The sequence below is a fragment of the Episyrphus balteatus genome, chromosome 1 (genome assembly GCF_945859705.1).
Source record: "Episyrphus balteatus chromosome 1, idEpiBalt1.1, whole genome shotgun sequence".
In the NCBI taxonomy this organism is placed as follows: domain Eukaryota; kingdom Metazoa; phylum Arthropoda; class Insecta; order Diptera; family Syrphidae; genus Episyrphus; species Episyrphus balteatus.
Window position 1 is genome coordinate 52,121,627 of NC_079134.1, and position 27,647 is coordinate 52,149,273.

Below are 27,647 nucleotides of genomic sequence, written 5' to 3' on the forward strand. Positions count from 1 at the left end.
TGAGATAGATGTAAGTGGACGTTTGTCCACCTCGATATACATACATATATATAAATAACAAATGTTAACGTTTTTCTATCATCCTTTTAAGAGATATTCAAAAACCAAATTTTGCACTGAAAAATTGAAAATCCCCAAAAAATTTCGCAATTTTGTTCAAAAATTCAAACTGCTGTAGTTTGTTCACCTCGAGATCTTATATAAATCAAAAATCATCGTTTTTTCACCCTTTGTTTAAGAGATATTCAAAAAACAATTTTTTATAGCAACTTTTTATATCAGTTTTTTTCTAAAATCTCCAAAAATCATTTTTTTTTTCAAAAAGTCAAACGGCCATCGTTTTTCTACCTTGAGAAATGGATACAAACAAAAAATCATCGTTTTTCCATCCTATATTAAGGAGATACCTACAAAAAAAACATATTTTCAAAAAAAAAGTTACGTATACGCCACAGTGTACCTACATATTATGTACTGAAAAATTTATCCCAAAAACTAGTTTTTTTCAAAAATTCTAAAAATGGATGCAAACCAAAAAAAATTTCAATAGATTTGTTTTTTGATTATCTTCCGGGATTTACTTTAATATTCTATTTATATTTTTTAAGTTATTCCGAGAATTTGTGGAAGACCCAAAATATAATGAACAGGCATCACATACAAATCTTACATTTTTTTGACTTTTTATAAAGTGAAACCTCAAAATTTACTTCACCTCAAAAACAAATTTAAAACTAAATTTAAAAAACTTTTTTAGTTAAGTGTTGACTTGTTTATTCCGATAAAATTCTTACAAACATCACTTGAACAGTCTGATTTTTAAAGTCGATCTCATACATGTCATGTTATAACACTTAAGTACTACTTCATATAAGTGTCCTTGTAAATACTCGTGACGCAAAAAAAAAATCAATCAAGAGACTTTCAAACACGAGAAAAGTCTCTGCAATCAACTTTAGGCTATAAATGGACGTTTCATTTTGTAAGAGGAGTATCTTTTTTTTCAATCAAAATGACAACTCTATCATAATTTTTTTGTGTATCCGTAAATCTTCTCCGAATGTAAGAGTACAATAATGAAAAAATTGCTACACAGCTAGATTTATCTGCAATAACAGTGTTTCGTTTAACCTGGGCCGTAGACCTTCGAAGAATTAATCGTATTGGGCTAGAAACTTAAAAAAAATAAAATGGCTTTAAGGATCACTAATATTTAGCCTCTCATAGTTTTTAATAAAAAATTTTAAAAGTTTTGAAAAATATTAGGCATGTCTTTGTCTTCTTTTATATTTCCTGGAAATTTTTCATTATTACAGATCACGAAAAAATTAAATCTTCTTTCAGGGGTGACCAAAACTCAGCTTTTTCCCCCAACTGGCTAACCCTTTGTCCTTTGCTACTTCTTGTGTCTCTCATTTTGACGTTTTAATTTGAAATCGATGCGATTGTTGTGAGTCTCACATAATCCTTATCCTTTACAGTTTATATCAAGAGAGTATAGTGGCTACGTTCCTTGTCGAAAAGGAATTTATTTTCTTTATTTTTTTTTTTGCTATCCAATTAAAGGGTAACGAAGGACCGTAATAAAGTTATTATGACGAACAAAATATTATGGCAGCAAATTGAATTGAATTGTCTGAGAGGTTTGCAAAGTAAACGTTTCTTCTTCTTAGAAATTTTTCTACTCATTGTTATGATGGTTGTATTGGAAATCATGAAATGTTATAGAAAATTCCAATAAAAGAAGGATGAAATATCTACGATCAATATATCAGATTGTTCTCTTACACATCCAGTAGCATCCAGGAGTATATACCTAGAAGAAGCTATAGAAAATAATAATATGAGTGTGTTGTGTTATGTTATTTACTCTGCGTGGGTCACAAATTTTTCAATGAAGATGATAAGCTGCTTCTCTATTGGAAATGGACTAGCAATATAAGTTTATAAAACATAAAATTCTACTGAAAGAAACTAATTCGATGTCAACTTTAATGTTTTGCTTTATATAGGTTAGGTATGATGAGCAGATATAAAAAGAAAAATCTAAGAAATAAAAAGTGGAATTAATTCTTTGAGGAAAGTTTTGATATTTCTTGGAAAATAACTGATTTTATTTAGTTCTGAACGGAGGATAAAATTTAATTTTTAATGTTTATTTTGTGTATAGTTGTAAAGTCCCAAGTAGGCCGTCAATTAGTTGTATTATTATGTAAATAATATGTTGCCCGGGACGCAGCGACAGTATAAATATATCATCTTAATATGTATATTGTCATCTTAATTGTATGGGTCGGGTCATCTTAATATATTTGTAGGGTAAATTGCCCTATTGATGGCACCCCCAATGATTTGCATCACGAGTTTTTTTAATTTTGTTGATTACACTGGTTTACAGCCAAAATGGGCACTCAATACCACTATTTTTTTCTTACACACTTTGACCTCAGGACCTTGAAAAGAAATTATCTCGAAAAAATATCCATGTTTTCGAGATATGATTTTTCAAAGTTTATTGGTTTTTAGAAAATAGAGGTGTTAATTTTAAATTGATAAAGATAAAAAAAAAGCAAAACTCCAAATTACCTAATTAATCCAGTCAAATAAGGGCTCTACCTCGGAATGAATGCTAATAGAAACATGAGATTTTTTTTAGATTTTTGACATAAGTTATAGAATATCCAAACAAAGATAGAAACAAAAAAAGTTAGCCTATTAGCACTAATTCCAAGAATGTACCAGGATGTTTCTTAGCGCATATCCCAAAATTTCCCCTTTTTTCAAAAAATAAAATTTTTTCATAGATATGAATGTTTTTTTCATTGCATTGTTTCGATTCTTAATGATAATGGATATGAAAACCTTCATGCAAAATTTGGTTCCCCTACCATAACTTTAAAGAGTTTTTCGGTAGTAAGTTTGCAACTGTTGTACTAATATGGGTTGACAGATGAAAAACAGGTATAACTTTTTTCAGAGACGTCAGATTGCCTTGATTTTAGATTTTTTGGAATCAGCATTAAAAAATACCTCGAAACCATGTATTATACGTGCATAAATAATACCATTGTCTTTTATTGCTTATTTCGAAAATCTAAATTTCGTGGTTTGAGCCTTAATTCGCGACTCGCGGACATGAGATTTTTCTAGACTTTTGAGGTATGTTATAGAATGCCAAAACGAAGGTATTGGGCAAAAAAATTTCTATTAGCATTCATTCCGAGGTTTACCCATTTTTTCACCTTATTTGACTGTATTAAATGTTTTAAAGACAAATGGTTCAAAAGAACCGAAAACAGTAGATTTTGAAGGTTCATATTTTATCCAATTTTATCCGTATTAAGTTTTTTTTAGACCATTATGTTAAAAGATAAAGTATCTTTTTTTCTCCTTTACATGTTCAATATTTATAAATGTTTAAATTTTTTTTTTGATTTTTTTATATTTTGTTAGTTTGAAAATAGTCTCGATAGTGTTGGTTTAAAAAGTTAAGAGTTCTCTTGATCAGATATTCAAGCTTAATGTCTTCAGCCTCAGGGAAAATGACAGAGCATTATATTTTATTTACAAAATCAATTATTATTCACTCTGTCCACTTCACATTGCATAATGCACTACAATATTGCAATAACTTACATTCTTAATACTTTGCAGCAAAACGTCCATAGTAAAAGTAATTCCTAAATTATAGTTCTTTCATTTGATACGAATTTCATTAATGGCCGCCGAACGCCCAAAATCCCCATTCTCCTTTAAGAAAAAAATCAAAAATCTCATATCACAAAAAATTGTTTGCGTATTTTGGACCATTTTAGAAAACGGCTATTTTTGGCTCTAACATTTTTCAAAATCAGCTCTTTGCCTCTTAAATATTCTGGCAACATTTAATTTGGCATAATTTTTTTTTTTATTTTTTAAGAAGGAAACGAAAAAAAAACTGTTAAAAAATACTCTAATGTTCCCATCGATTTTTGGAATTTTAGGAAACGAGTAAAAGAAGAGGTCAGTTTAAAGTGGTACTATTTCTGAAGACAAGAGAAAAATAATTGTTAAGTGAGACTTTTATGAACAAAAACACATTTAAAAGAATGTTAGATTTGTTTATTTTAATACTTTTATAAAAATATAGCCATGTTAACTGCCTATTTAATGCAACGTAACGGTCCTCGTTTTAGTCTATATATTATTTTTATTGTGACCCAATAATTTTGAATTTGCAAATTATTTTCAAATCCAGTTTTCAAATCAAGTTTGGTTAACCCCAAGGTTAACAAAACTTGAAATTAAAAGTGACCAAAAGGAACGCAACCCTGGTACCTTTATGATTTCTGGGTTACTACAAAAAAATGATGTATCTATTGAGTTGATGCAGGTTGTATGGCGGTGTTGTTGTTGTTCGTGATCCAATTATATGTTGATTTTTTTAATTTGTTTTTATAACTCAACTAAGTTTACAAGTAAAAAAATGTAAAGTAACAAAATTAAGAAGAAAATAAAAGTTTGCAAATGATATAAACTTTGTTTTTAGTTTTATACTGAATGTTTTAATGTTTATTTAAAAACAAAAATATCCCTTGAGAAAAAGTTTCAGTACCTAAATAACATAAATTGCTTTATTAAAAAAAAAAAAACATTTTGTTTTCTTAATATTAATTTTTGAATAATAAGTTTTGCAAACACAAACCTCTGCTGACAGTAACAAATTATAATAGTTATGTTAAAAGTTTGTTTTAAACAATGTACATTTAAGAATTACTTACACACTAGAGAAAAATTCTTTTAACATATTCTTCGTTTTTTTTTTTTAATTTTATTTTTGTAATTTCATAAACTTAAAATGCTGGTTTGTTGAATAATGTCTTCATTAATTTTAAACTATCTGAATATTATGAATAAATATGCAAATTATAAAGCAACTGAAATTAATCCATTATCTTTTCCTTACTTACAAATACCTATGAAAAAGCTATTAACCCTCTACTGCATGAATTAATATTAGCGGACGAAAAAATTAAGAAATGCTTTACATGGGTTCTTTGGGTTGTTTTAAAACGGTTTTCATTAAAAAAATTTGTTTAAATTAATTTGTTTAAAAAATTTGTTTATAAGCCAAATTTGGCTTCGTATGCATTAAGGGGTAAGAAATTTAACTAATATTACTTATTCAGATTATGTAAAGAATACAATTAAAAATATCAAAAGATAAATTTTTATCATTTAAAAACAAAATAAAGTAAAATAAATACATTGCATTACAAAAGGTTAAGAATTAATTCAAATTTGGCTCATTTTAAGACATGGAACCGAGAAAAGCAATTTATTTCTGTCCGTTGTATATATTTTTTCTGGTTCACATTCTTTCCACTGTCGAAGTAAGTCTTGCTCCAACATTTTCAGCCACTCCCAGATCTTACAAAAACTAAAAAGTAATAAAATGACTGAAAAATATTACAGGTGAGCCCCTCTTCCCCTAACATTTTTGTGGTTACGCCACTGGAAATGGTGTTAACATGAGAAAAATGTCTCTAAAAGCGAAGGGGCTCCATTTCTGAAGTAAAACATAGCTTCCAAGCAAAATAACAATGTAAACAAACAAAATTTTCCAACAAAAAATTTAACAAATTGTGTAGATTGATAACCCCTTAATGCATACGAAGCCAAATATGGCTTCCGAACTTTTTGCCCTCCCAAGACCAGGCCAATAATTTTTTTTCAATAAAAATTGGTGCATAGCATACACAATTAGACAATCGATCAAAAATAAATTTTTAATTCCACTTTACTTTCCAAACAAACGCAGTAATTAACACTTAAAGTATGAATATATTCTACACTTTCGATTTTAATGCACACGACTGATCGACTTACCTGTGATCATAAAATACACCTTTATTTTGTGTCGGACACACGAAAAAACTATATCTATGGGTTCTCAGAAACACAAAGAAGAGGATTATATTTAATCTTTACCATTTTTTTGTAACAGAGAAGAGAAACGTGCATACAAACAGACAAAACCATATTTGGCTTCGTATGCAGTAGAGGGTTAATAAAAAATTCATGAAAATTTAAATTGACTTACACAAATACCATTCAAATTATTATTTCATTAGTGCAATTATTTTCATAATAAAACTCTATAAACAAATATAATATATAAACATAGAATATATTTTTAGTTTTCAATTTAAAATTAAATGAGGGAATTCGAATTTCAATAATAATAATTCTCGGTATTGAATGTGACATTTTTAATTCATATGAAAATTAATATATTTAAATGCAATTCAAATGGCACGAATGAATCCGTAACAAAAGTGTGAAAACAAAAAGTATTCACGACTTTTTGTATGAGGTAGGAAAGTATGAACAGATAAAAGTATTCAAGGAAAAAAGTATGCGCGACAAAAGTTCGAAAAATAGAAAACTATTATTTTGACTGGGTTTTGATCTGGCAATAGTTACAAAGAGAAATGAGAATTTGCGAAAACGAATATGGCGATGGAAAATTCTGATTGGTCAAAAAAGAATAAATAGTCGAATTTATTGTTATTAAATGGGCTGGGGTCTCAGAAAAAAAGAGAGTATATAGATATTCATAAGGATAGGAGGTCTAAATTTAATTTTCAGTCTCGCAGCTGCGATGAGCGAGGCAAGGTTAAGCGTGCACTCGATTATTTTTTTTTTAATTAGGGAGAGTTGAGTATTTGTATGGAAGGTGGACGTCCCGCGGCCAATATATTGTTATTTATTTAGTTAGTAAAGTTAAAATGAAATTTTATATTTATGTGTTTTGTATATGAAGGTACGTTGAATCACAAGGTATGTATGTTCTAAAAAGATAGTGCATGTAGGTCGGATTGGGACAAGAAAGAAATCGTAGAGGAGAGGGAGAGTTCTATTCCCCTTCGTTTAGACGAGCTTAGCTTGGAAAAAACATTATTAAAAATCAACGGTTATACTCACAAAGACGTGCTATCACTTCTTGAAAAACCAATAAATTTTTGATTCATTTTGTTATTAAATAAAACTGTTTTCAGGAATGATTTTTGAACAAAACCGTTTTCCAAGTTATAACATAAAAAAAGAACAAAGTTCTCTGTAAGTTCTAATTTTGTTTTCAAAATAGAAAACCGAATCCAAAAATGTTTTGTCTTATTGGAAAAAGTTAAAAACAAAACTAGTTTTTTTATAAGAAAATCTTTTATTTTTGGTTTATCTGTCTGCATGGTTGATACCAATTAGCGAGTTAAGAAAATACTTAATTTGTTATAGGATGTTTTCATAAACGTCTGCCTAATTTAGGCCTGCGTTACTCGTGTTCATAAAGTAAGGTCGGCGATCGGACTAACTTAGTCCAACTGCAGTACTGCTGTTCATAAACGTCATTTATGTCGTCAACGTCCGTCGGTCATATTGCCTAGCCAAAATTGTATGGCTGCAGATCTCCCGAAGAAGTTTATTTTGCTTTTGATTCGATGTTTTTTTGTTAAAAAATGTAAATATGTATTGTAAAAAAAAATTGAAAGGCAAACATATTAATTAGGTGCAAAAAATGTTACTTTTTTCATTTTTCGAAGAATTTAGATTTTAATGAAACAGAAAATTTCTAAATCCTGTTTTTTTATACACTGAGTTTAAATTAATTTTTTTTGTATTAGGGTGGCTCTAAAAAATTTTATCTTCTACAGTTGCTCGTGGATTTCGAAAAAATTCAACGTCGATATAATTTTGACCAAATTATCGATGAAAAAAAATTGAACCACCCTAATGGAAAAAAAAATTTTTTCATCGATAATTTGGTCAAAATAATATCGACGTTGAATTTTTTCGAAATCCACGAGCAACTGTAGAGGATAAAATTTTTTAGAGCCACCCTAATACAAAAAAAATTAATTTAAACTCATTGTATAAAAAAACAGGATTTAGAAATTTTCTGTTTCATTAAAATCTAAATTCTTCGAAAAATGAAAAAAGTAACATTTTTTGCACCACCCTAATTAATATGTTTGCCTTTCAATCAATTTAATACAGTTTTATTTAATAACAAAATGAATTAAAAATTTATTGGTTTTTCAAGAAGTGATAGCACGTCTTTGTGAGTATAACCGTTGATTTTTAATAATGTTTTTTCCAAGCTAAGCTCGTCTAAACGAAGGGGAATAGAACTCTCTCTCTCCTCTACGATTTCTTTCTTGTCCCAATCCGACCTACATGCACTATCTTTTTAGAACATACATACCTTGTGATTCAACGTACCTACATATACAAAACACATAAATATAAAATTTCATTTTAACTTAACTAACTAAATAAATAACAATATATTGGCCGCGGGACGTCCACCTTTCATACAAATACTCCACTCTCCCTAATTAAAAAAAAAAATAATCGAGTGCACGCTTAACCTTGCCTCGCTCATCGCAGCTGCGAGACTGAAAATTAAATTTAGACCTCCTATCCTTATGAATTTCTATATACTCTCTTTTTTTCTGAGACCCCAGCCCTATCTAACAATAAATTCGACTATTTATTCTTTTTTGACCAATCAGAATTGTCCATCGCCACATTCGTTTTCGCAAATTCTCATTTCTCTTTGTAACTATTGCCAGATCAAAACCCAGTCAAAATAATAGTTTTCTATTGTTCGAACTTTTGTCGCGCATACTTTTTTCCTTGAATACTTTTATCTGTTCATACTTTCCTACCTCATACAAAAAGTCGTGAATACTTTTTGTTTTCACACTTTTGACGGGTTCCCGGCACGAATCGAACCGATATGAACTTGTGAAATAATTCAACATTTTCATTAAGTCCCAGAATTTGTGATTTAATTCGATTTCATTGGTAGGTATACTATGAGTGTTGGAATGAAAGTTCTTTATTATAAAGGCAATTTTCAAAATTAATTGAACATAAGCGACTTAGCACCACTGAAAGGAGTCTGATGATCGGGTTGGTCCCCGTGAAATAGCTATAACTCCAGCCTATGAACTTGGTGGTAACACACACAAGTTGTTGTTGTTCATTCAAAACATTCAACATAAATTATAATTATGTTTTTTAGATATCATTGGCTCTGTTTTGAAAATATTTTATTTCATTTTTTTTTCAAAGATATCAAAGTCCTAGTGTTTTATTGAAATCAAACAGAGCAACTGATTTAATTATAATAATGCAGAATCATATTTATTTTAACATTTTTGTTTCTAAATGCTTCTGCGTGAATTAATAGGAAACCTATACAAATCTTAATATATGCGCCCTACATTAAATTAAATCGGTTTATATTTTTTTCTCAGGTTATTTTGTTCCGCTAATTAAGTTGCAATTTGAATTTGCGTTGAGGATTAAAGGTTATTGGAAGTGCAACAAAATGTTATAACACTCTTTTTTGTTTTTAAGAAATCGAGAAAAACTAAATAATATTTAGTTTTTCTCGAATATGTAGAAATATATGGAAAATTTCATCCTATAGGACCACATTGAATTTTATATTAGGATCAAATTAATTGAAAACGTTGTTTTTCCCCAAAGCGTCTCTAATGATTTTTAAAAAATACGTGTACTGTACAAATTTGGCTATGTGGAGATTTGGGAGAAAAAATTGTTTCTTGTGATGATTTTATCTGATTGATTTATACTTTTTTTTCGGAGATATAGTCCAGTCAAAGCGTCATTTGACCTTGCGCACAGAGGCACTGTCAGTTTTTATTTAAAAGGCTTAAACCCAATTTCTCACCATCTGATCATTCTTTTTAGCGGAGTTATTCACAAAAATGCATTTTTTGGGATATTTTACTTCTAAGCTAATATCTTTGTTCCAGTTTGTAGTAGACCAAAAGGTAAACATACATTCTCTTCCTCATAATATTTTCTATCGTTTAAATGTAATTTCATTGTATTAAAATGAATAACTATAAAATGGCAGCCAGTTTAAGTCAAATTCTAGTTGTTAAAAAACACATTTTCGTTTTTATTTCGAAAAAAGCTTACCTATATTATGATCAACATTTTTCTAGCCTATTTTGTAGCCTGCATTTTAAAGTAAAAGTTTACTCTTCATCACCAAAGATGGCCGAGCAATTGATAAATGAACTCAAATAGGTAAAACCCAAAAAAATAGTAATAAGTTGAAATCGTTTCTTTGTTTAGAAAACTCTTGCTTTATTATATTGCAAACGGTGCAAGTATTGGCTAACAAAATAAAATACTTTTGTAGTCCTTTAAATTATCTACAATTTAAAAATTAACTCTCTACGACCCATGGTCGTAGATTTGGACTATTTGTTTAAACAAAAGTAATGTGCACCAAATCGATAGAAAATGTTGTAACGAACAATTAATAGCTTTATTTTTTGTCGTAGGACATCCTGAAGCCGAGTTATTATCAATATTATAATAGGGCCTCAAATTGTATATTTTACTCCTCCATATTATAAACTAAAACAGTGACAGTTTTTATTTTATTTTGCGGTTGATTTCTTCCAGTTTTTCCCCCATAAATCGATATCTTTACAGTTTGTATAAATTTTTTTTTGCTAAACTTACTGGGGGAGTGTAAATGTTAAGTTTATTTTAAAAGACGTTTTCTCTGTTGGTTATTTTTTTTTCGATTGCAAATAAAAAAAAAAAAAATATAAATAGAAAAAAAGGACCTTACTTCATTACCTTCATTTATGTTAAAATATATTTAAACCAACGATTTTGTCGAAGGTCGAACGTATTTTCTCTTATACCTTCTTATGTGTGTATACTGTATATTTTATACATATTTTAAGAGGCTTTGAGTATTTAAGATTTTTTTTTTTAATGTAGTATTTGGGCGTAAATATACCAACAGAATTTAATTTAAGATGAAAAAAATATTTGATATATATGCTTTAAGATGCTAAAACATTACATCTTTTATATAAATTATGTTTTTTTTTTCCTATTGCTGGGATTTACTAGAAAAAAGTCGGGCATTTTAACAATCTGTTCGTCCTTCAATTTAAAATAAGTCAAATGACATTATTAGAATTTGTGAAAACGCATGTTGCTGGTTTGGCTGATGAAACCTGTAATTTGCTATTTAATGTAGAATATTTTAGAAAAGTCAAAACAGAGTAATGATTGTTGTTGTTGTTATTTTTGTTAATGTGAGTTTTTTACTTAAGATATATGTAGGTAGGTACCAGTGGCGAGGCGTGAATGATTTCAAATGGTAAGTCGAAGAAAAATTAGTCACCAAGAAATTCAATTCCAAATTTTTAATATATTTCTGCGTTTCAAGCCATGAAATTAAGCAACTCAAACCAATTGTCAAAAACATAAGATATATACATATATATTTTTTTAATTAAGTTTAGATTAAAAAGTGTGCAAAGTTCTACGTTTTTCTTTCATAAAACTCTGCAAGAACTTTTTCTTAAAAGTCAAGTCTACTTTTAGTAATTAGAATTTAGAAGAAGTTTTTTTCTACCTATAAATATAATCCTTTAAGAAAAAATAATACCTATAAAATTACAAAATAGAGCTTGAACAAAACCATACTTTTCTAAAGGATTTTCCCGAAGTGAAAATTGCATTGGACCGTCACGTTTTTGAAATACTTGAATATTAACTGGTAGAAAACGTTATTTTTCGGTACTTTTTTAGAAAATTAATTTTTGAATGTCAAATTATACTCGTATTTTATTGTATAAAATATATTTATATATTTTCAAAGATTATTGCAAATAAATATTTCAAAATCTTAGAGGTTAGCAAATGACAATTTGTGACTTCTGAATTCAGAACACTAAATTAAAAAAAATAGCAAATTTCTTGCTCTCGACTTTTTTGTTTGTCGAACAATGATATTAAATTCATAATCAAAACAATAATTCTTACTAAATAAAAACTTTTCACAATTTTTGCATCATCTAAATTTTTATTATTTTCAAAATTTCACTGCGTTCTGCTTGGGACTTGCTGAATTCAATTGGGGCAGATGTGCCACTTTATGGAAATTGCATTTATTTTATGCACTTTCTGCCAACAAAAATGCCTTATGACATTAAATATAACATCCACGCATATTTCTTATCATAGTGGAAACCTTTCACACAGCAGCCCAGTGGAGAGATACATAAAAATTCAGATAATAAGTCGGAAAGGAGCGTGTTATTTTCTTGTTCTATACCTTTTATATTTTCCTAACTGATTTTCTTCAAATAAAACTTACCTCACCCACTTACCTGCGCAACATAATTTGGCTCATCAGCTCAGCGATTGCAAGATACACAAAAATTCCCCAAATAAGTCGGAGGAAACCGTCTTATTCTACCTTTTTTTCTTCCTATGGAAAATGAAACCTACCTCAAGCAGACACTGACATGCGCACTGAGCATTCATTAACCCAGAGCGAAAATTATGAGAGATACATAAAAATTCACCAAAAAGTAATGTCGTTTTCTATTGACGAATCTCAGAATGAGATTTGTGAATTTGACAGCTGAAAGGGGGGGGGGGGGGGTGAAGAGGGGAAATAGTGAACAAATCTCAGATTTCATGATCTATTTGCGTCTTGAGATTCAAAAAAATGACAAAAAAATGAATCTGAGATTCAAGAATCTGATTCTGGATTTTTATCAAGATTCACGCATACAAACACACGCACTTTCACACACACTCCTCTGTTTGACAATTGTCTGAACATTTGTTGTTGTTTTATTTTTTTTATACGCACAGATTTCGCACACAATTACAAAACTAGATTTCATATTCTATTTGCAGTGGAAAATCTGAGAATTTTACACAAAAATTTCAAAAGTCAATAGAAAACGACATAAGACGAAGAATATCGTCTTATTTTCTTCCATTAGAAAGCGTGTATTAAACAGAGAGGTCACAAGGGCAGTAATAAGTAAATGAAAAAAGAGGAAAAAAAACAAATTTGTTCTATTGTTTATAAGACGGCATTTTTCGGGTTACCTTTTTTTGCTCTAGTTTTGTGTTTGTTTATGGAGTGAGTTGAAAAGCAGATAGGTGTGTAGAGTAGAACTGAAAGAAGAGTATTTGAAATAATGTTGACAGCGTGTGCAGGTGTTGATTGAAATTATATTTATGTTGCGAGAAGTTAATGTTGTTGAGTTTGAGAATTTCAAAAGGTAAGACGGAAATAATCGAGTTATATGAACCCTTCGCCACTGGTAGGTACTATAGGGCAAGTTTAGAATTCGGAAAAAGAAATCGCACTCGAGATAACAATTTTACAAGACATTACGATGATGGAGAATGCCAAGAAAGTGGGTCCGGCAATTTTGTTTGTCTGTCCATCTGTCTGTAAGAACCTCGAGCTACAGCCTAAACTTACTGGAGCTATTTTCTTTAAACTTGGTAGTTAACAGTCTTGGAAGATTCCCTAGAGGACAAATTGAAATTTTTTTTAGGACCAAAATTAACGAAAATAGAAAAGTTAATTTTTTTCAAAAACGGCTAGAACGATTTTGATTAAAATTTTTGTGTGTAGTATAACTCATAGATAAAAGCCAACTTTTGAAATAAAAAAACGGTACCTGTCATAGAACGGTTTTTTTCATTTATGAATTTCTCGTCAACGACAAAACAGATTTCAAGCAAAATCTTAACACTTTAAATCAATTTTTTGAAAACGGTTTAGTGAATTTAATTGAACTCTCGTTTCTTTGTGTTGAATAATATTTTCTTAAGAATGACATGTCCACTTTTTTTTTGAAAAATGTTAGAAAATTTTTGTACAGGGTTGCGGTAAAAATGGATAAGCCTGAAATGGCTGATAGCTAAACTTATGACTGTACGAAAACCAAATACAATAATTTCTATCGCCAATAGTTTAGAAAATATTAGCTTTTTTTCGTTCAGTGTATTTTAAATTTCATTATTTTGCGTTTTCGGTTACCACCACCACGAATGAATGAATTTTATAAATTTCTTTTTTTTAGAAACATATGAGCATTTAAAAATGTTTATATCTGTTGCAATTTTTCTTTGAAAAAATATTGAAATTCGTTTTTTGATGCAAAATGTAAAAAAAAAAAATTTTATGAAGAATTTGAAACACCTGTGGTATAAAAAAAACGTAGGTGGCCAACTTTTTTAAAAAATAAAATTACAAATTACTTTTTAATAGCCACTATTCAACGGTTATAACATTTATCAATAACTTCCTAGTAACTCTAGATTTGCAAATTCCTTTGAACGCGCATATTTTAAAAAAAGTTGGCCACCTACGTTCCTATAGATTTTTTTTATACCACAGGTGTTTCAAATTCTTCATAAAATATTTTTTTATGAAAATTCCTTTTTGTACAAGAAATAAAACTGCATACTTGGTTTTGTTGAAAAGTTCCTTTCAAAAGGTGTTTAATTAATTATAAAAGCAGATTTTATTTGTTTACCTCTTTACATCGAAAAAAAAATACGTATACGCCACCGTTACCCATAATTCGTTTAAATTGTCAATTGAATAACTTACCTAAGTAAGTTTTCCAATAAAGTGTTGAAAACTCGTATAAAGGATTTGCTAAATAGAAAAAAAAAACCTCCTTTCAACCAGACCAGAAGTTTACCTCATCTTATTCGTTCAGACACAAAATTTAAATTCTTCTCAATTCGTGCAAACTAATTTCATGCATAAGAATTGAGATTCGTAGTTCTTGGTTCTTCTTGAGCTCATCGTGATACAATTTAATTCCATTATTTAAACAAATTGATGATTTTTTTTTATTCCCATGCTGAAGTGTCACTTAACATTACATTAACCTCCATTATCTTCATTATGTATTCCTTATAGACAAAAAAAGTTTTTCTTAAAATCCTTGAAACAAGATCTATATCAAACCACAATCTCTTAACATTCCAGAACTCCGTATATATGTTGTCCTTAATTCCTAATAATTCAATGATTAAACACTCCAGCTCACCACATCGCCTATAGTAGCAATTAAATGGATTGGTGACACCTACAACTTCACATTACCCTTGCAGCGCAATTATTATTAAGTGATCCAATACACACGCTCCACTCACTACACCACCACCATCACCGCCACCGTTCATTTTCGCACACTTAACTTTCGATTGCAATCGATTTTTCAAACCCTTTCCACCTCATTGTCAATATGCAGAGAAATATCATCGAGAGCTCTAACAGAGGATCCAGGGAAAAGTTGCATTTATTTCTACAGTTTTCCCACAGTTTCAGTGGCAGAGTGTCAGTCGAATAAAGTCAAAGATTTTTTGTTTTTTTGTTGCGTCTTGCATCTTTAATGCATCTGCCACATTCACAATTTACTGCAGATTTACTGCAGCGACAGCCTTCAATGCATGGCATAGCGTAGACATTACTAAACTATTGCCTTGCTAGCAGGATGAGAGAGAGAGCCTTGTATATGTTTGTTGGTCTTATCATCCATACAGTTCAATATTTTTTTTTATTTTGTATTTTTTGTTACTCCCTACGCGACGACACAGAGGGAGAAGATCAAAATGCAGACATGAAGCAGAATTTAAATTGAAGGTAGGTATGTGTGCGCGCCCTAGGGTGTATTCTGCACTTTCCGGTGGATGTTCGCATAAGTTGTAAGCTTTTTTGGAATCCCTTGCTCTTCCGTAAACATGTGGGACCGGTCCATTAAAGAGATTCAACATAAAATTGATTTAAATGTTTTTCCCATCAGATAGTAAATACGAAAACTAAATTGCTTCCAAGTCCTTGTAGAGGGACTAGGGATCTGCTTTGCTGCTTAAAAGGACGTTGGCTGGCTGGATGGTTCCTAAGAGAAGATTCTTATAGATATGCTTAAAGTTTTTTTGAGATTATGGCTACGTTTCTGGGGTGTGGATTAAATTCAATGATAATAATGTTTGCCAAACTGTGCACACAAAATGCTTCTTGTTTTTCTTTTAAAGAACATTTGAGAAAATAAATAAACTTAAAATATAAATTTGATTTGCGATACAAATGTACTTTACGAGAAATGAGAAATACTGGAAGGAATGTTATGCATTATGTACTTTATATTTTTGATGTACATATTTGAACATTGCAAAATTGGTTTTAATTTTTTGTTAATAAAAAAATATAGCTTTTTAAGAACTTATTTATAGTTTTTATTTTTAAAACTGGATTCCTATGCAAAGCTTGTTTACTCCTCCTCCCGATTTCAACTCAGTTCATGTAGAACTTATCTAGGAATTTATTATTCTCGAAGTTTGGTTATGTGATCAAGGTTACTTCTTGGTGAAAGTCCCTAATAATTCTGTGATTTTCAAACAGTTTAGTTCGATAGGTTAAATCTTTCGAAAACGGTGTACTTTATTTGTTTTCCCAAAAATTTCTAATACTGTCCTAGTGGTTTTAGAGATTAGACCGTTTTCTATACGCATGTGCAAAACTTTTACTTTGTTTTCGCGAGGCGTTCCTATTTTTTAAAATTTTTAACTTTTATTTCAAAAGTCTTGTTAACTATATAAATTTGTTTTGCGGATACAACTACAAAGATGTTCATTAGAGTGGTTCTTATTCGGGACATGCAGTTGGATAGCTGCCATCCGGTTGGAAAAGTTGAGAAACAATTTCCCTGAATTTTTTAGATTTCGGAAAAAAATCACATAGGGACAGCCATTGTTCATATAGCTAAGATCTGCTTGTAGAGTAATAACACTGGCTGGCAAAAAAAAAGTCGGATGGAAGAACTTTGTTATGTGACATTAACTGACTTTAGTTTGCAGCATTCAAAACTTTTTACAAACTTGTTCTATCACGTCTACTTTTTGAGCTTAACTCATCAATATTTTCCCTGTAAAGTTTCAAAAACTAGTTTTCATTAAAATTCTTTTTTATGATCAATATTGTTATCGAGTCAGGGATAGATAATAATCGTCTAAATTTATTTAAAAAAAATATTCCCGTCTCTTTCCTTTAGAAAGAGAACATGGAGTACAAAAAAAAGTCATTTTTTGCTTTATCATTCTTCCATTTTCCATTTGCGATTTGATTTTGTTGCTGTTAAGATTAAATACCAAATTGTAAGTAAAAAATTAAAATCTAATTTCATATCTTACATATATATTTTTTTATAGAAATAAAATTAAATCTACACCAATTTTGTTGTAAAATTTTTATATTTGGATTTTGGAATCAACATTATAGCGCAGCAACATTATTTTATTTAATTTGATTGCAAATTTGTCGTGTTCCCTGCTTTGATATGGCCGACAAGGATTTGCACAGTTGTGCTTTAAAAGGTTGTCTTCTCCCGGATGATGACCAAATGGTGTCTTGCGATAAATGCAAGCGTTGGTGGCATTTTATTTGTCACGGATTCGATCCTGACAACTTCAACACAATTACACCATGGTTTTGTGAGGAGGAAGACTGCGTTTTTCGAGAGGATGACATCGAATCACGTGATCAAACCGTTCATCGAGGTTCTTTGTCTATAGCTGACGCTGCCGATTTACCAAGTGAAGAGGATATCAACATGATCGTGGAAGCTGCTGCTGTTGCACAGGCTGCAGTTGCTGATCGTGACAAAGAGTTGTTGGAGTTGCGTGCTGAGCTTGCTGAAGCAAAAAAGTTGCTCGAAGTTTCAAAGGTTAAGGAACGATTCCCTTCCGTCTCTGAACCAGCTGTAGCAGCAACTAAATTAGCAAAGCTTCAAATTATTAAGCAAATACAAGCTAATCATCAAGCGTTGTTGAACAGTTCTATAGCAAAGTCTAAGGAGATTCCAAGCCAAAAACAAGTCCCATCAACTACAAACCACTCCACGCCTCATCAACACGAACGCTCATTTGAACCATCTTTTCGAGACCAGGATATGACATCCCTACTTACGATTTTGAATCGTAGTAATGTTCAGGAGCTGCCCAGTTTTTCGGGTGAGAACAAAAGAGAGTGGCCCTACTTCGAAGAAGTATTTAAGTCCACGACTATTGAAGGTCGTTATTCATCAAAAGAGAACGTGGCTCGTTTACGCAAGGCGTTAAAGGGTGAAGCATATCAGCTTGTAAGTGATCGCCTCAAATATTCAGCTGATGCTAACGCCATTATGGATTCTCTAAGGACAATGTTTGGTCGCTATGATGTGCTGGTGCACGACCTCACCACAGATTTATTAAATTTACCCAAGTTATCATCAAGGGCAGATCCCAATTTGCGTGTTTGGGCGGTGAAATTGAACGGGTTTGTTGCCGATATTAAGTCCATGAATAGAGAAGGGGATCTCAGGAACGGATATGTTCTGACCAATCTTGCTTCGAGGTTAGGTCCGGGACTCTACCAAGAATGGCAGAGGACAAAATCAATATCAACATCTGATGTGACATTTGAGCATTTTGCAGAGTTTTTGACCGGAAAGCTGATTGATTTACCGCCCGAACTTGCGAAAACGTCTAATTTCACTGCCCAGAAAAAATCACAATCAGCTAGTACATCGAAATCTTCTCGAGTTTTAGTTCACTCGTCTGCGTCATCCGGTTTGTGTTGCAAGTGCCAGAAACATCATACCTTGATGAAGTGTGAAGAGTTTTTGGCTTTGTCCCCGGTTCAAAGGCAGGCGTTTGTTAAGGAGCATCACGTTTGTTTTTCATGCTTGGATCCCGCTAAGCATTTTTGGAAAGTTTGCGCCAAGAAGAGAAGTTGTGGCGTCAATGGCTGCAACAGACGTCATCATCCGCTACTGCATTTATCGGAAGACGAAAACAACAACGTATTAAATTCTGCTGCTGCGCCATTCGTGCCTCAACCGCACATCCACTCTTCTCATGTCAGTGCTGTTGTGAATATAATTTTTAAAATCGTTCCAATACGCATCTATGGTAAGGATGATTTGTTCGTGGACACCTATGCATTCTTGGATGATGGGTCGTCGCTGTCGATGGTGGAAGAAGAACTTTTTAACGAGCTCGGATTGGATGGTCATCCAGAACAACTCACCTTACAGTGGACCAAAGGTGTATCTCGGCTTGAAGATTCACATCGAACTTCTTTAGCTGTGTCCGCAGTCAATGGTCGTAAAAGGTACGTTTTGAAAAATGTGTACACAATCAAACATTTAGGTCTCGCTAGTCAATCCACCCATGTCGAAGCTTTACAGGAGGCGTTCCCTCACCTACGTGGTCTCCCACTTAGTAGTCTGGTTAATGCTGAGCCAAAAATATTACTTGGTTTGGACCAGGCCAAATTTTTAATTGGACATGGCCAACGTTATGGGAAGGATGAGGAACCTCACGCTTTGAAGACGCTCCTGGGATGGATTGTCTACGGGAAATCGGCTCCTTCGATGCAGGTATCAAGTGTGCATCAGACTGCGAAACCTACAATGCAATTAATGTTTCATGACGCTATACGAGAAGAACCTGAATTACACGATTTAGTCCGTCGTCACTTTACTACCGAAGACTTTGGCGTAATGCCTTCTAAGGGTGAAGTACTAAGTCGAGAAACCAGTCGATCCCTAGAGATAATGGAAAGTTCTCTTAAACTGGTTGACAGGCAGTACGAGATCGGTCTTTTATGGGATTCGGATGACGTGAAATTGCCAGATAGCTACTCCATGGCCTACAAGCGTTTAATTGGTTTAGAGAAATCCCTCAAGAAGAAGCCTGATTTGCTCGAATGGCAAAATAACCATTTTCGAGAGCTGATTTCCAAAGGGTATGCAAGAGTTGCTTCCAGGGAGGATTTAGAACGGGATTGGCCGCGCGTTTGGTACGCACCTACCTTCATCATCATCAATCCAAACAAGTCTCCTCCGAAGCCCAGATGCGTTGCAGACGTGGCTGCGAAAGTCAACGGAATTTCGCTGAATAGTCAATTGATGAAAGGCCCAGACAACTTAGTTCCACTACATGCAGGCATCTTCAAATTTCGAGAACGTCGGATAGCTGTAAACGGAGACGTACGCGAGATGTTCCATAGAATCCGTATCAAGACTGAAGATCAGCAATGTCAAAGGATCTTGTGGAGAGATGGAGACAGCACCAGGGAACCAACAATTTACATCATGCAGGTGATGATGTTTGGCCCCAGATGTTCTCCATCATGCGCCCAATACGTCAAAAATCATCATGCCAATCTTTATAAAGACGAGTTTCCAGCGGCCGTTGATGGGTTAACTAAACGAACCTATGTGGACGACTATTTCAATAGCCACAATACGGTCGAAGAGGCTATTTCCGTCACGAGCGATGCTATACGAATCTGTCACTCGATGAATTTTGATCTTGTTGGGTTACAATCAAACAGCCTGGAAGTTCTCAATAACATGCCGAACGGAAACGTCAATGCAGAGTTGGTAAGCATTAATCCTAATGAAAGTGATAGCTTTGTTTCAAAGGTTTTAGGCATGTATTGGCATCCATCATCTGATCACTTCACATACAAACTGGCTTACGATGATGTCTTGGAAGAAATGCTTGTAGAGGGTGCTGTAATCACAAAACTTCAGATGCTGAAAACAGTTATGAAGATTTTTGATCCACTGGGAATTGTTTCGTTGTTTATTATACGTGGACGAATTTTACTTCAAGAAGTCTGGAGAGAAGGTTTCGATTGGGACGAAGCAGTGTCTCCTCGTTTACGAAACCTTTGGCTGGAGTTTGTGACGGAATTGATACACATCGAACGCCTCAAGATATCCCGTCGTTACGTTTCTTGGAATCCAGATGATTCTCAGGTGAGCCTTGTAATATTTGTTGACGCTTCAGAAAAGGCTTTCGCCTCAGTGGCTTATTTCCGTTTTACCCGCAACGAAGAGGTTGAAGTTGCACTCGTCATGGCAAAGGCGAAGGTGGCACCTGTAAAGCAATTATCTATCCCTCGATTGGAATTACAAGCTGCAGTTTTGGGTACTCGTTTAGCCGTTACAATTAAAGAATCCCACAGCATACGTATCGATGAGACACTGTTCTTTTCCGATTCCAAGACTGTTCTTAGCTGGATAAATTGCACAAACAAGTTGCCTGCTTTTGTCGCCACTAGAGTAGGTGAGATCCTGGACACCACTTCTCCTCGTCAATGGTTTCACATCAGATCTAACGACAATGTTGCTGATGATGGCACGAAACGATTCGAAACACCAATGGGGAATCAAGACACGAGATGGTTCAAAGGTCCAGATTTTCTGAATCTTCCCTTTGAGAAGTGGCCCGTTGTACCGTTTAAATCCGAGTCTCAGCTATTCGACTTTGAAGAGAAATCAGTGAAAACTTTACATCACATTCTTAAACCATCAAGTTGTTATGGCGCATATGACATGCTCTCTTCAAGATTTCAAGCTAAATGGAATTTCTCCGTCAGAGCCATCGCATTTTTGTTACGTTTTAAACACCTGCTTCAGAAGAAGACCATCGCCAAGGAACCCTGTGTCACACCTGACGAGTTCCGATTCGCAGAAAACTGGATGTTCAGAAAAATTCAGGAAGAAGCCTTCTTAAGTGAGCTTACTTCTTTGAGAACAAACGGCAAGGTGAGTGCTTCAAGTTCAATTTTTTGTTTATCTCCTTTTTTGGATGAAGATGGCACGCTGCGTATGAGGTCCAGGGCGCAAAAGGTCAACCGTTCATATGCTTCTCGAAATCCGGCAATTCTCCCTAAATACCATCCGTTGGTCGACCTTTTCATTCAATATCATCACGAGAGAAGCTTTCATATGGGAACTGCCACAGTCATATCCGACATACGAGAAAGTGCTTGGATCATCAGTATTCGAGGAGCAGTGGAGCGAGTCAGAAGTCAGTGCTTTATGTGCAAGCGTCTTAAAGCCAAAGCCGTCATGCCGCAGATGGGTCAGCTCCCAGAAGCTCGCTTAGCTTTTGATTCCAGGCCGTTTACACATGTGGGGGTGGATTGCTTTGGTCCCTTATTTGTAAAGGTTGGTCGCAGCGCTGTAAAACGTTACGGTATGATATTCACGTGCCTCACATTTAGAGCAGTCCAGATAGAACTATTAAATGATCTAAGCCTAGATCAGTGTTATATGGCTGTTAGACGTTTCGTCATAAATCGAGTTGTGACGAAGTATTTTTAAAGCGACAACGGCCTCAACTTCGTTGGAACCAAAAATTTACTCGAAAAAGACATCAAAGAGATGGAGTCTTCTCTTTGTGAATACTGTTCTAAATATGAAGGTATTTTATGGCGCTTCATACCAGCTTATTCGCCATGGATGGGTGGAGCTTGGGAGCGGCTTATTCAGTCGATAAAAAAGAGTGTCAACTTTGTGCTCAAGGGTCTCGTTCCAAGAGAGGATGTCTTGCGGAACGCTCTCATGGAGGCTCAAAGTCAGATAAATAGGCGTCCACTTACTCACGTCCCAGTAGATCCTGAAGATCCGAAACCACTCACTCCAAACTTAATGCTCTTTGGTGAAGCTGATCAAGACATTACAGCCCCCGGTATTTTCTACGAAAACGATTTTTGCAGCAAGCTGTACAGCCGGAGATCCCTTCACTTAATGTCTGAGCTTACGAAGAGATGGTATGCTGAATACTTGCCCGTAATTACTAGGAGGTCAAAATGGTTTAAGGAGACGAAACCGATAGAGAACAACGATATCGTCATCGTTATTGAACCAAACGAAATACGTTCCAACTGGCACTTGGGTCGTGTAGTTAAGGTCTACCCAGGACCTGATGGAATTACACGAATCGCAGATGTTAAGCTTGCAAATGGAGCAGTTAAAACAAAGCGATCAATTGGCAGACTCGCTGTCCTCGATTTAAAGTCTTCAAACTAGGATATGGTTCTCAGACGGCCCCCGGAATGTCATCGAGTCAGGGAGAGATGATGATGTGTTCAGGCAACTGAACACATCTATCATAATAATCGTCTAAATTTATTTAAAAAAAAAGTCATTTTTTGCTTTATCATTCTTCCATTTTCCATTTGCGATTTGAATTTGTTGCTGTTGAGATTAAATACCAAATTGTAAGTAAAAAATTAAAATCTAATTTCATATCTTACATATATATTTTTTTATAGAAATAAAATTAAATCTACACCAATTTTGTTGTAAAATTTTTATATTTGGATTTTGGAATCAACATTATAGCGCAGCAACAATATAAAATTTCTATATTTCCGTAACATGTAACTTTTTTAAATCCAAATCAGGCACAAATTGGAATTTGCTTGAAAAAACCCCTTGCTTTCTCATTCACTAAGATTTTGAAATATCATGAAATTTTGACTTCGGCCTCGGAATCAGTCAAAACACGAAAATTCCTTAAAAAAGAATGGTTTTGTTCAAAATAGATTTTCGTTGGAAACCAGTATAATTTTTTCTTGATACTTCGTTTAGAATATTGTCTGAGTAATCGGTCCACTTGTCTTAATTTTTTTATGCATTAGCTCTTATTGGAGACTTGTGAAGAATTTGTAAAAAATATGTAATACTATTTTTTTTAATTAAAGCTATTAGAAATAAAATGTACGAGTGGCTCGAATTTACTTCCTCTTGTAGTTTATAATTCCATTATCTAGGATAACCATTGGAAATTAAAGCATTTGGTTAAGAAGCTACGAGGAATAAAAAACAAAGCCGAAGGTAAAAAAAAATATTTTTTTGTTTGTTAATTATTTTTATTTTTTTTGCAAAACTGATTTTGAAATTTGACTCTGTTGATAATGATTATAATTTTCTGTCTGTACATTTTGAAAGAAATCCGTTCAGAATTTGACGAAATAAACGAGATTAACTAAAAAATGTGTTAATTTTCGTAAAAACGACAACGCTATATTACCGAATTTTTCAAGAAAAATTAAAAACGAAGCTATGTTTTGTATAATCACTAATACCATTACGTGCACAAAATTTGATCGAAATAGTTTAAGCCGTTTTCAATTGCAATATCTCCAACACGTTATGTATATTGGAACGGGCCATGGAAATTCCGCAAAAGTTTTTTATACCAAGTTTCAAGCAAAATAAATCAATCCTTTCAGGCCCTAACTTGGTGTAGGTACAGATTGACTGGCTTTTGTTATTGACAAAAAAAAAAAAACTACATATTTACATGGCTCTCTAATTTATTGAAATAAAAGAAGAAAACATGTTAAGTTCACTTCGAGTTCATAAGCTTGAACTATTCATATTATAATCGAATCTTCAAGAAAACAGAATAAGTAATGATGAAGCTTTTTTCCAAAATTAACACTTTGGGAATAAGTTCTTCCACATACATATTTCTCTTTTCTATCAGGCAATTTTCAAAAAATAATAATCTGTAATAATATTTTTTTTTTTTACATTAAAGTCGTCCCTAGCTTTTCCAATACATCAAATAATTTCCTTTTTTTCTATCAAATTAACCCTCATCAGAAACAGAATGGAAATAGCACCTTCGTATGTTAAAGTTCTTTAAACTTTCATATATCTTAAACGTCATTCTTTCAACTATTTTAAATATTCAAATTACTAACTTTTTACCTAAGAAATGCCTTCCCACATTATTAGGTTACTTTTTTTTCATCTATGTTGTAGATATCCTCCAGTTTCAACACCAACAATGCTTAAATTTTTCCTTATAATCAAATTCTTTAGGATATAAAACCATCAACCTCTTTCGAAAAATCCTTGAAAAGTCCTCGAGCCATTGATGGATGGATATTCACCCATCACCAGAGAAGATAAAACATGAGGAAAAACTACCTTTTTATCCCTTCCATTAAAATCAATTTAACCCAGATGAACCTCCCCCATCCCACGACTATAGAATTTATTTATGTGAGTTGCTCAACCCACATTCACTTAGATTTTGAAAACTTAAATAAAACAGTGATTTTAATCACGAAACTTGGTGGTGTCCAGACCACTCATTCCAAAGCACTATACGGAATGTTAAAATGGGGTTATTTCAGCACGAGATTGAGGATAAATTATGGACAAAGCTATTTAAAATCTCCTAGGACTAAAAGAGCAACAAATTTATTAGGATTCATTGAGAAATCCCATCAAATTTTCCTAGTGTCTACTTAAACAACACCCAGTCGGCTGCGGAACTTTTAAATTGTAGGGTTATTGGGCCTTAAGCCTACTTCCTTGCCACACAGAAACTTTTCTTATCTTATAATAACCTTTTCCTTTCTGCCTATCAATTTAACCCCTCCTCCCACATGCTCTCTATTCTAAATCAAAATAGCTTCGGAGAAGATTCTTGCAAAAAGGATCGTTGACGATGGATGACCGATGGCCACTGCCGGAAGTAAGCAATGCAGAAAATTATAACCCAAAAAACTAGCAATAATAAGCAGTTTGGACCTTGAGTTCAAACATATGGTTAGGGTCGATGTTATGCTGCAGCTTAAAATCCAAAATACAACGCTCGCAGACATTCCTAATCTCCCACGCAAGTTACCTTTGTAAATCTAGTTGGTCCTTTTGCTGCTATTTGTTACCGTATAGTAGTAAAAGCACCAGAACGTGACTCTGTGAGTGTGGCATTATATCCTTTTTCGGTTTGGCATGCGGGTTTCGCGTCAGTGGAAAAGATTTTAAAAATTAGAATATCACGTAGCAGAAGCAGGAAGTTACACATTTAGGTAGTTCTACATAGGTACTTCCTCGTGATGCAGCTGGAGGGTGCAAAAGTAGCATAATAGCAACAAAAGGAAACCGTAATTCATGCACTGCGGCAAGGCAAATGGAAATAGAACGTTTGCCTCGGAAAATGCATATAGCAATATAGCACCCTCCAGGAGGAGGAACAGTGAGAGCGATTACCTCGTCTCACTTAACGTTGTTGGATTATGCTTCAGTAAAAATGAAATGTTAGCTGGAGGTATAGAGAAGAGAGGAATCCGTTGCTAACATCACGTATGTAATATTTTGAAATCGGATTTTGATTGGATTTACACTCTTTTGTGGAATTTTTTTTTTTGGTAGGTAGATACATGAAGCTCTTAAACAAAAATAACAGATAAGAAAGGAATTTGTGGTTTGGCTTTGAATTTTTGTATTGAATAGAATTTATTTGTCAGGATTTCGTGCTAAAAATTAAATCATTTTATCTATAAATTGTTGGCATTATATGGTGTAGCATAGAAATTTGTTGCCATTCTTTATATTCTGGTGTGAGTGTTTTACATTTTAAAATTAATTTAAAAATAATGGAATATGCTATTTTGGTACATAAAATTAAATAAATCTGAAAATTTGGCTATTTCTATACATTAGGTAGGGAATAAACAAAAAAAAACTTTTGGAAATGTTGACGATGATAATTCAAAGATACCCAGCAACCTTGTTGAGTCTTTAGCGCAAGACTGTGTGTCATATCAGCTGGTTTTCATTTTTGGCACAGTTGATTATGGTTGACTTAGGCCCTTAGAGACAAATTTTTGGTAAAAATTATGTATAGGGGCATTAAACCTTTAAAAATTTAAATAAATTCATCTATATGGATAATAATGTTCTTAGATATTGCAATTTCAAAGACAGTTTAAACTTTCGAATCAGCTATCAAATAAACTATCGGATACAAACTATCAAATAAAAAAAACTATTCGAATGAAAAAACTATCGAATGAAAAAAACTATTGAATGAAAAACTATTTGAATGAAAATAGTGATTGTTGTGCACAGTACACATTAGGGTGGGTCAAAAAAATCGAAAATTTTTTTTTGATTTGGTACTCCGAAAAATCGATTGCTAGACCCCTCTAGAATATACACACCAAATATGAGCTCTTTATATTAATGGGAAGGTCCTCTGCTTTGCAATTTTCAATTTTTACATCAAGCTTCTACATTAACTTTTTCTTATTAACTTCTTATTAACTTTTTTCATTAATCTAACCATTCTAAAGATATTCGAGGCCAAAGTTAAAAAAAAATATAAAAACATTTTATATTTTTAAAAAATTTCTAATTCACTGAAACTTCATTATTTTCAAATTAACAAGATATATTCTTGTAGGGGCTTAAACGTTCTACAAAAAATTCCTTGGAATGAAATTGATTGCTTTAACCGTTTAGAAGATATTCGTATTTGTTGAAAACTATGAAATTCGCAAAAAAGCACGTTGGTAAGATTTTTTTTTTCTTGAACAAAGTTTTCTAGACCGTATCCGAACAAAATTCACTCTTGGTGATTTATGGAGTGCAAAAAAACTTTCATCGGTCCATTAAACCTTGATCTAGAAAAAATTTGGCTTACCAACGTGCTTTTTTGCGAATTTCATAGTTTTCAACATGCTTTCAGAGGTTAACTAGTGCTTTTCTTGCTGAATAAGTCCCAAAATTGTGTTTTCTAAGTCTCCTGGGAATCTTTGCTTTCTGAGGAGGAATTCTTCCCTAGGGATTTCATTTCCAGCTCCATGATATAAGGGTTCAATCTGGGATTCAAAGTGAATTATGCAAAAAAAAATTGTCTTTTTTTTTGTGTATTTTTTTGTTTTGTACAGATTCATGGCTGATTCTACTCAGTACTCGTAATCTTGTGTTTCTCTATTAGCTAAGACATAATTTGGCGCAAACAAATCAGTTCTCCATTGATTTGTTTAACAGGTAACGGGAATTTTAACTTGTAACAATAAATGCCCTAATTTCAATATTTATTTGCGAAATGTTTCCAATTTTTTTTATGAATCTGAGCCTTAACATGTTCAACAGTTGGATACATGCTTAAAATAAGCA

At 32.8% G+C, this 27,647-nt stretch overlaps 2 protein-coding genes across 3 annotated transcripts in view; one reads left to right on the forward strand and one right to left on the reverse strand.

Annotated features, from left to right (window-relative positions):
- The window catches only part of LOC129905632 (toll-like receptor Tollo), a 234,054-nt gene that overhangs the window by 65,551 nt on the left and 140,856 nt on the right, over positions 1 to 27,647 (reverse strand). The gene's annotated exons all lie outside the window — the stretch shown is intronic.
- Positions 17,217 to 22,040, forward strand: LOC129920977 (uncharacterized). The gene has a single exon (XM_056002574.1). It carries the CDS (start codon positions 17,217 to 17,219, stop codon positions 22,038 to 22,040), a length of 4,824 nt encoding a protein of 1,607 aa, XP_055858549.1.